The 10,695-nt window shown below is 42.3% G+C and overlaps 1 protein-coding gene and 1 pseudogene across 1 annotated transcript in view; one reads left to right on the forward strand and one right to left on the reverse strand.

Moving 5' to 3' along the window:
• GALNT11 (polypeptide N-acetylgalactosaminyltransferase 11) overlaps positions 1-5,955 on the forward strand; it is a 49,228-nt gene extending 43,273 nt beyond the window's left edge. The window contains 4 exon segments of the mRNA XM_040434119.1: positions 1,430-1,648; positions 3,996-4,100; positions 4,411-4,548; positions 5,263-5,955. Coding sequence (XP_040290053.1) covers positions 1,430-1,648; positions 3,996-4,100; positions 4,411-4,548; positions 5,263-5,394 — 594 coding nt within the window. The 3' untranslated portion in view covers positions 5,395-5,955.
• LOC121002934 lies at positions 761-908 on the reverse strand (annotated as a pseudogene).
• Positions 5,956-10,695: the final 4,740 nt, after the last annotated feature.

Raw genomic sequence — 10,695 nt, forward strand, 5'->3', positions numbered from 1 at the left:
ATACATGTTAAGGTCCTTTAACCTTTCCTGGTAAGTTTTATCCTGCAATCCATGTACTAGTTTAGTAGCTCTTCTCTGAACTCTCTCTAGAGTATCTATATCCTTCTGGAGATATGGCCTCCAGTACTGCGCACAATACTCCAAGTGAGGTCTCACCAGTGTTCTGTACAGCGGCATAAGCACTTCACTCTTTCTACTGCTTATACCTCTCCCTATACATCCAAGCATTCTGCTGGCATTTCGTGCTGCCCTATTACATTGTCTTCCCACCTTTAAGTCTTCTAATTCTCTTTTTTCCCTTCAGTGACATAAAAACGGATGGTATCTTTAATTTTGGCGTAATCCGGGATCTGGTGTTCGTCCTCTCCTTCTTTCCTCGGTAAATTTTCTTTAAGCTCTTCTGTTCCGCCTCGAGATTCATCCTTCCTTCGGGCTTCGTCTTCTTTTGAATTCCTCCTTGCAGCTCCGCCTCTCTTTTTCCTTTCTTGAGTGGTAAATCCTTCATCATCTCCATATCCAAATTCTCCGGCTCCTCCGGTTCCTCCACCTCCTCCGATTCCTCCGACACCTCCTCCTCCGATTCCTCCGACTCCTCCATCGACCCCTCCTCCTCCTGGGTCGTCGTCTGCCATAGTTGGGAATATGGCGCTTGTTGTCTTTCTGTAAAGTAAAGACAAAATGCTCCCCTGACAGTCCTGAGACTCCCAGAGGTAAGGGGGATCGCAACCCGACGCCCCCGGGACTAAGCCTCTCTCCCAATAGCAGCAGGGGGGTAAAGCCCAGGCAATGAACCTGGACGATCCCCCCAGGCCGAGAGAGAGGGTACCCGAGAGCTACCTTTCAGCGTCTGACCAAGTGCAGCACACAAGATACTACACTTGATCTTAGCCAAAAGGCCGAGAAGCGATCATTTAAATGGTGCCCTAGGTGTTAAGTCTACATAGGAATGTGCACGTCCCCCCTAATAAGGTGGTCACACATGCTCCGTTCTGTCCTTCCTCTGCCACAAGCTGTATCTGCTGTTAGAAGTTGGGACAGAAAGGACATGCCGCCTGAGAAGAGGATCCACCCCTTGAGCTTGTAATAGGGAGAGAGCTTCAGCAGAAAGTGCACGTCCCCAGAGGTGTTATGGGGAGAGAGCTGTTACAAAGGACACGTCCCCAGAACTGTGATGGGTAGAGAGCTGTAACAGAAATGAGACACCCGTTAGCTGACAGTCTGAAGAGAATCTGACAGAGCAATGCATGGGGAGCTCTGGATACATGTGAGGTACACCGCTGGTTCTAGCTTTGTTAGAAAGGGATTGTCATGTGCGATAATACGTCTGATTGATTGTAATATTTTTATTTTTTTTACGTCAGTCATGGCATAACCCCTTTAAGTGTGCTCACCCCTTAACCTAATTCCAATTTCTTTCTTTTATGACCAGGAGCAGTATTTTGCCCTCAGACCTGAGCTCAGGAACAGAGACTACGGAGACATCAGTGAACGAGTGGCTTTGAGGAACAGACTGAACTGCAAGTCCTTTAAGTGGTACCTGGACAATATTTACCCTGAAATGCAAATTTCTGGTCCCAATGCCAAAGCCCAACCACCAGTATTTGTTAATAGAGGCCCAAAACGGCCCAAAATCCTACAACGGGGGAGGGTAAGCTGATTGCTCCTGTCAAGCTTTCCATATGTAGTGTTAAAACTGTGCTAAATAGTTATGTAAATAAAGTTAAACAAGATGGAACTAGGAACCTGTCATCAGTGTCATGCTGACCTCACTGGGTAGTCCGTAAAACATGGCGATTTTCAGAGGTCGGTCACTTATGAGCTAAAGTGAAGAGCGCTGGACTGTGTTATCTCTGGAACTCCCATAGAAAGGAATGGTGCCGCCAGGCGCATGTGCGACTAGCCGCTCCGTACATTTCAGAGGGGATACAGGGCCCCATTCTCGTGATTAGTGGGGGTCCCAGCGGTGAACTTACTGATTCTAGCATACTTATCACCATTTAAAAAGTCAAAATTGGAACATTTAAGCCCCACCCAGGAATACCCCAGAACACTGACTTTGCCGCTAAGCGCCATACTGAAGACGGCCTTATAGACTTTCTGTTGAGACCTTCTTCAGTTTTGTGCTCAGCAACGAAGAGAAGCAGTGCTTGGCTGAACGCTTCCGACCCCTCGTTCTAGTGATCAGTGGGGGTCTTAGTCGGGGGTCCCAGCACCATCAACACTTTTGATATGTGCCTATGACATATCAAATGGGGATCTGGAGTGAATGCACAGCAGGCTACTATAGCCAGGTGGTAACGTACAGGGAAGATGCACTATTCTGGACGGTACTTTATCACTTGGCTATAATAGCCTGCTGTGCATTCACTCCAGTCCCCTGCCAGGGGCTATTAACCTTGTCCTGGAGGGAGGGGAGAAAAGTTATTTACATGGGAATGTATGTTGGAGGGGCTGATGGGAGATAAGTTATTTAGACTAGTAATGGTTCCCCTGCATAAATACCCACCTCTTAGGGCATGTTCACACCACCGGTATTTTCTTCTGTTTTTCCGTACCCTTAGATGAGGAGAACAACAAAAATAAGAGAAGGGCTGGAGCGGGCACATAACTGACAGGAACGGAGCTGAATAGACCCTATTGACTATGATGGAGTCAGTTCAGTTTCCATTTGGGATCAAAAAACTCCTGCATGCGAGGCTTTTTGGTCTGGTCTTTTTGACAGAATCTGCCCCAAATGGAGCCTTGAACGTAGATGTGAACAAGCCCTTAACATTATGTAGGCCTACGTATTATGTATTTGAATTACTTCAACTTTCATACTCCTTGGAAATCACTCTTCCAGAACAAAATGTAGTGTGACCTCTGCAAGTATAACAGCACTATGCAGTGATCTGTGTGTGCTAACATGAGAACCAGGCACAGGTCCACTTTAAATGGATATTAGGGGAAACCTACTTAAGGGGATTGTTCAGTATGATATTACATTTTTACTCTTTTCACACTTTCTTTCATTAGAATCATTTTCTCTATTATCTCTTACTCAATGTTTGTATGCAAATAGGATGACAATGATCAATATTTTGTAACGCTCTTTTCTCATGGGAACTCAAAGCGGAGGCATAGTTGTGTGGCTGGGGTGACTCCGTGGCTGCCATATCGACCCCAACACACAATTTTGGAGAAAGCCAATTTGCCTGTTTGGAAAGAAACCCGTGCAGACACGGGGAGAACATACAAACTCCATGCAGATGTTGCCCTTGGTCAGATTTGAACCTAGGACCCCAGCGCTGCAAGACACCAGTGCGAGCCACTGAGCTTGCTGCGTGGATGTGTGGTGTAACTGCTGCCATTGTCTATTTTTCTGGTGTTGTGGGCCAAAGATTCTGTCAGTGGTCTACACTTGTTAGAGGTCATCTGGATTGTGGCCAGGTGATGTTGGGCAGCATGGTGGCTCAGTGGTTAACACTATTATCTTGCAGTAGTTGGGTACTGGGTCCGAATCTGACTATGGGCAACATCTGCATGAAGTTTGTACGTTCTCTCCATGTTTACAGGGGTTCCCTGCCACACTCCAAGTAACCTACACATTGGTTTATTCTGAAATTACCGTAGATTAGCCCCAGTGGGGACAGGGAGCGATGACTTTCTCTGTGTAGCACTTTCGTAGCCCCGGTCATGAGTTCATTATATCGAGGCAGTGGTTTTCACTGACTGCAGGGGGCAGTATTTTAACAGAGCAACTCTCGACAATGGACGAGAACGCGCCATTACTCTTGTTTCCAATCGTGTACTATTAGGATAGCATTCCCTTAGGATAGCATTCTCCTTGATCCTGATGCCAAGATTAATAGCGCAACAGGGCACAGCCCTGTTCTACAGATAAATGGCACATGCCACCTGCTGCATGTCTGTGCTGACGACCTATGCCTTACTAACAGGCAGCACCATTATAATGAGCGGTGTTTAATTCTAAAGCGCTGTCATTTCTTTTTCAGCTCATCAACATGCAGACAAACCGGTGTCTTGTTGCCCAGGGTCATCCTAGTCAGAAGGGAGGGCTAGTCGTTGCCAAAGATTGTGACTTTAATGACTCTGACCAGGTAATGGTGTCATTGGTTCAATATTCTATGCAAGAGTGTGTTCTACAGCTTGTAGTCTATACTAGTTATATACTGTATAATGTGGTGATCAGTAACCATAATGAACAATATGGCAACGTCCGTACAGTGCACCACTGCAAAGCTCTTCGTTATAAATGGTGATTACCGTACTTCCAGATAGACCATGACATGGACTCTAGAAACCCAGTCTGCCACTGTTAGATGCATGTGAAAAATACAAGTCAATGCAAATTGGTTAAGTCAATTCGGACTGATGTGTAGAATAATAACATCTGTGTGACCTTTCCAGGTCTGGACATATAATGAAGAACATGAACTTATCTTGAGTAATCTGTTGTGCTTGGATATGTCAGAGACTCGATCGTCAGATCCTCCACGACTGATGAAATGTCATGGATCTGGTGGATCGCAACAGTGGGTGTTTGGTGTAAGTATATTCTGGATATTAATCAGTACTGTAGAACGTATGCCTACTGATTGGCATACTCACTGGGGTCCAGGTGAGGATCACAAATATAGTCACTGGTAATAAAATTTCCTTCAGTACAGTTTACATCATGGACCTTTCTAACAGGCCAGAGAATAAACATTTTTGTAGGAGTGCTTTTTTTTATGAAGCCCATACCTCCTAATACATGGGTTGCATCTTTCGCCAGCAGGCTGCTTACCTGTGCCAGTCATTAGTTAAATGCCCCCAGTGTCTTCTGTTAAGTTGGGTCACTTCTTGACTTGGATTGTCATGGTTGTCTTCTTTTATTGAGTAAAATGACATAGCAGACCACATTATAAAAAAAAAGGGTAATTTATAAAAACTAAAGAAAAATAGCTTAGTTATCCATAGCAGCCAATGTTTCCTGACAGAAAAGCAGCTGTTTGCCATCAGAAAAGTTCCCAACATGTCGTCAGTGTGTTTTGTGCCAATGCAGTGTGTATCTGTGTCCGCAGTGATGATACCCTTAGCTAGTTGCCCTGGGAACCTTTCATTAAGCTCACGGTGGACATGCGTTGGCTCCGGTATATGGCTGACATTCCAGGAATACTACAATTTGTGACTAGTTTTATGAGCTATGAGATCGTTTTACTGCCCCTTGTATGAATCAGAAAAATGCCAGATTTAGTAAGAAGTGCATTCTTCCCTCAGAAAAACAACCGCCTCTATCAAGTTTCATTTGGGCAATGCTTGAAGCTCCTCGACTCCCTCAGTCATAAGGGATACGTGGCCATGGCAATCTGTGACGGGTCACCAGCTCAGCACTGGCATCTGGACAACTGATAATGCGTCAAGATGGGCACCTAGATGGACCTGTCCACAGAGACTACAGGAATCTATAAGGCGTGACAAGCCGTATGCTGCTATTTTAATATGGGACAGTTTTAAAGAATATATTGTCAATCTCTTAACATGTTGCACATCTAGGCAGTGAATTAGGTGTAAGCATAGCCAAAACGCTTCCCGCTACTAATTTGAAATTTACTGCAAAATTTTTTGGGGGGATGGAGCAGACTTTAAAACTTGTTTTAAATATAGCCTTTAATTATGTTTGATATATAGGAAATTGAGACAATTTTATGCTGTTTTTTTTTTTTTTTTTTTTTTGGTTCTCTTTTACTATACAGCATATCGTCAGTATTTTTAGTTCAATTGCGACGAGTTTAGGAACTCTGGAACACCCTGTTACTTTCACAGTGACTTTGCATATGCTTTGCAAGGAAGGCTTTTTTAATATATTGCTGTCTGTATAATTTTATGCTCATTTATGCAACTGGATTTAGAAGAATTTTATCTGGGAATTTTTTTTTTTTTTTAAAGAACACTATTAAAATGTAAAAAGCAGGTTGTCCGCTGTTACTTTTGGTGAATAGAAACTTTTAGCTCGTTATTTTATTGCGGCATTTAGCAGAAATGATTGTTGTAAATGATTATGCCGATATCGCCGTGCCGATGAGCCACGGTAATCTACACTCGCTACAGATGAATATGCAGCAACCAAGACTTGCTTTGTGTTCAAGTATCATGTGGTTGGTTACAGATCACCCATATGGCATTAAGTTTTATATTATGTATGCAGATGTAGCAGAGCCAGAGGTCTAACTTGAATGTCCTAGGCAACAATGCAAAATCTGTAAAAGAACCCCCACCTCCCATGTGTTATTTATAAAACTAGTGTCTTATGTGACAGAGAGACACAAAGGCATGGATGCTCCTGCATCTCTGCGTTCTCTATATCAGAGTCCCTGTACATAGCTGAATTTGTCAGTTAAAAAGTATGTCCACAATTGACCGCCATCTTATTTTAAATATAGCTATAAACTACATATATATAACTTTCTAAATTGATTGCATTCCCAGAATGGAATCACGAGCAAGGTCTCTGCCATGTCCTGTTCACACCAAGTACGATAATCTAATTAATAGAAAATTGTCATACTGCATACTTATTAGGAACTCTGTTAAAAGCTGTGGACACCGTTGGGGACAATTTTTTTATCATTGTATTTTATTCATTTTGGGCTTAAAAAATTAAAATTTTGTTTTTTATTAAAATGTTTAACAGTTTTTCCTCTACAGTATATCTACATCTAAATTAGTAGCCCTTATAGCTAAACTCCTCATAAATACTCATTATAGCTGAATTCTTATCAAACTGATAAGAATATGACACACCAAACATTAGCACCAAACACGTGTATATATATAAACATGAAAAAAGTCTTTATTTAACATGTATAAAAACAGCAGCAAGGAAGCCGCCTCCTCTCGACGTAGTTTTGCGGCGCCAGTAACACCTGGCTTCATCCCTGGAAGAAGCCAGGTATTACTGGCGAAACGACGGCGGGAGGAGGCGGCTGAGGGTTCCACACACTCATTCTTGGGTAGTTATTTGCTCATCCTTTCCACACACAGGTCTGTTTTATGCCTTACTTTTGAATTTTTATGTCTGATGGCTTCTATTGTCTTACTGGCTTGCTTGTGTGTGGCTTCTCCCTGCAATCTATATACCCTTGTGTGTTGACCCCTCAGCCTCCTCTAGGGTTGTTTTTTCCTCACTGAAGGTTTCCCCCTTCCTTGCTGCTGTTTTTATAAAGTATATTTTTATACATGTTAAATTAATGTATGTTTAAATAAAGACGTGTGTATATATATATATATATATATATATATATATATATATATATACACACATGTACATGTACATGTTTGGTGCTAATTTTTTGTGTGTTTAGTACTTTGAATTGTTTGGGTTGCTCTCAGCACTATATATTCATTATAACCCAGTGATCAAATCTAGTGGGTATGATAAGAATATGACCTTAAAGGGAATGTGTCATCAGAAAATGACCTATTGTTTAAATCACATTTTTATGTTTAACATATTTTTAGAATTATTTTGATGTTATTTTTAAATTTCCATGTGACTATATTTAAACAAAATCCTGCAGTTTTCACACTGGCCATTAAGTATAATAGGTGCCACTTTTTGGTCTGTATAGATCACTTTACCGCAGTTACCTGCTTATCTGTCACTCTAATCCTGCCGGTTATGATATCACCTCTGTATATAGATAAGACAGGATCCTCCATTCACAATAGGTGATTGTCAAAGCTCATCTATTCTTTCCTTGTACAATGACCTCTGCACAGGTCACAGAGCATGCCTAGAAAACTCTCCCATACAAGTTAATGGGGTCCCCTCCTGACCATTGTGTCTATGGCCCATGTGGCTGCCATAAAGCAATGTTCTTAATGCTCTCTAAATGCTGTGAAGAACAATTCAGACAAGATGGCCACCCGCATAATCATGTTCCGGAAATAGAATACAAAAATATGCAATAGAAAATAAAACCAGATAGCCTTATCATATCCTTTTTTATAATCTGTTTTTAACTTGCAGATAACCTTTTTGGTGACACATTTCCTTTAAAGCTTTAAGGAGTTCAGAGATGAATGCTACAGATCAAGCTGTCAGAAGTTCTGATGGATTTAGTTTGAGGACAGTTGAAAGAGAAAAAAAAGGAAGTTAATCCAATCCTTCAGGGATCAAAGAATCCCAAGGGAATGAAGTAAAAAGGGCGCAGACAGTGGTGGGATAGTGTGTGAAGAAGGGAGGGAAGGCTGCTCAAAGGAGTGTTTGATAAATATCAGAACACCTAAAAAACAGTGGTTACAGAAATGGGGAGAGAGGTGATGTAATGAGTGACACTAAGTAATGAGTGACACTAGAATTTTAGAAAAAAGTACTATAAATATTTGCGTTATGAGGTAGGTATAGGCTAATGGAGTAGGTGAGGAGAATAATAATCCAAAGGTAGACACATATAGAAGTGATAATATTAAGGTGACAGGTTCGGATCACTATATAAAAATATTGATCATACGAACCAGTATATAGGCTATTAGATAGTCAATGGAAAAAAAGATAACCAAAACCACTCATTTAGTTTGAGGCAGGAAGTAAGATTCTGTAGATGTAGTGAAAGTTGTAGAAGAAAAACTATTGACAATTTTTTAATAAAGACCAATTGAAAAAAAGATTTTTAGCCAAAAGTGAGTAAAATGCAATGATACACAATTGTCCCTAAAAGTGTCCATAGACTTTAAAGTTCTCCATACAACTTCAGTAGAGGTTTGTCTACCAGCTGGTCTTTCTGACCACTCCATACACATGCACCCTGGACTTGGCTGGGCGTAATTGTGCTGTCAATTGGAAGAGAACAGTAGACCTCTGTCGGACACCTCTGGTGACATCTTGCATTAATTTTCAAGCTTCTATTTCTTCCATTCTTCTTAATGAAAAGTGATTATTATTATTTTTTTTTTCCCCTGGCGCCTCCGCAACAGCACTCACAGGAGGGTGTCCCCGCCTCCTCAGGACAGGAAACAACGTAGAAGCTCAAGTTTAAAAGGCCCCCTCCCTTTACCTGCTTCAGTTGTTTCCTGTCCTCGGGATCGCGTGAAAGCCGCTCCTGCTGGGGTCAGGAGTTTTCTTACAGACCGCACGGCCTATTTTCTGCCCCTATTGGGAGGGCCTGTGCAGAGGATGGGACCTTAGGAGGTCTCTTGCCTCTTCTCCGTTCCTTTGGCGTAAGTCCTTCAGTGAAGGCAGCCCCGGGCACCCGCTCCCTTGCTTAGATGTGTGGTGGGGAGTGGGATTCTCTGGGCACGAGAGTCCTGTTGCCTGGCCTCTGTACGTCACTTCCGCCAGTAGATGAGGTCGGGCGGATATGAAGGGGGAGTGTCGGGAAACATGGAGCGCTGCAGTTCGACGTGTCCTCTCTGCAAGGCACGTGCATTGCGTGGCTCCTTCAGATTGCTCTGACATGCCCATCAAGCCTGTGGATCCTATTGCAGCCCAGAGCCCGGTAAGCCTCCTTCCATACTTCTGCCTGCAGCTACATACCTCTTACTATATGTGGCTCACAGTTGTTTGCTGGTAACAAAACACTGCCGTCAAAATCCCAAAAAGCGCTATGTCCCAAGTGTACGGATAAAGTTATGCCTGAGGAATCCCCTTCCTTACTAGAGTCTATTAAAGTCTGATTTAAGGAAGAAGTAAAGGCGGTGATAGATTCAAGATTGCTGTCATCCTCTCCCCAACCATCTACATCCCATAAATCTCAGGTGTCAGATTTTTTGGGGAGAACCAGATTCGGATGATGGTACAATTTTTTTCAGATGGTAATTCTGAATCCTCAGAAGACTGTTCTGGGAAACCACTGTGTCTTCCAGAGGATACGGAAAAATTATTAAAAACCATAAGAGCCACTATGAAGATAGAGGACGTTAAAGAGTCTCAATCCATTCAAGATCAAATGTTTCAGGGATTGAGTGAAGGGAAAAGGAGTGTCTTTCCGGTTCATAATAATATCAAAATGTTAATCGCTAAAGAATGGAAAGATCCTGAAAAGAGAAATACGATTCCAAATTCCTGCAAAAGGATATATCCTTTTTCAGAATCCGATTCAGCCCTTTAGGATAAAACTCCCAAGAGTGTCGCCCGTATATATAAAAAAAACAAAAAACTTCTCTTCCCTTTTGTAGACATGGGTCTCTTAAAGGACCCAAATGGATAAAAAAAATATGTGAGGGTCTTCTTATTTTGGGCATGGGAGACAAACAAGGCTATGTTAAGACTTAGTATTACTTGTACTTCTAGATCTTTATCTGTCTGGCTATCTCAGCTAGAAGAACACTTGGTGGCAGGTACCCCAGAGAAGAAAGCCTAGCCTCTGTACCTATACTGAAGCAGGCCTCAAATTTTCTTTGACACCTCAGCAGATATAGTAAATTCTCCGCCAGATCCTCGGCCATCTCTAATGCTACCCGTAGAGAAATATGGCTTAGGTCATGGTCTGGGGATGCTAGTTCCAAAAATCGCTTATGCACCATGCCTTATGAGGGAGATAAGTTGTTCGGTCCAGTTTTAGATGATATTTTGGAGAAGACGTCGGACAAGAAAAAAAGGTTTTCCTTCAGACTCTAGATTTTATTAGCAAAGGCGCTCCTTTCGGAACAAAAGGAGAGCCAGGCCAGACAAAAAGAGAAAAGAGGGTTTGGGAAGATGGCAGCCCTCTA

Source organism: Bufo bufo, chromosome 5 (genome assembly GCF_905171765.1).
Source record: "Bufo bufo chromosome 5, aBufBuf1.1, whole genome shotgun sequence".
Classification (NCBI taxonomy): domain Eukaryota; kingdom Metazoa; phylum Chordata; class Amphibia; order Anura; family Bufonidae; genus Bufo; species Bufo bufo.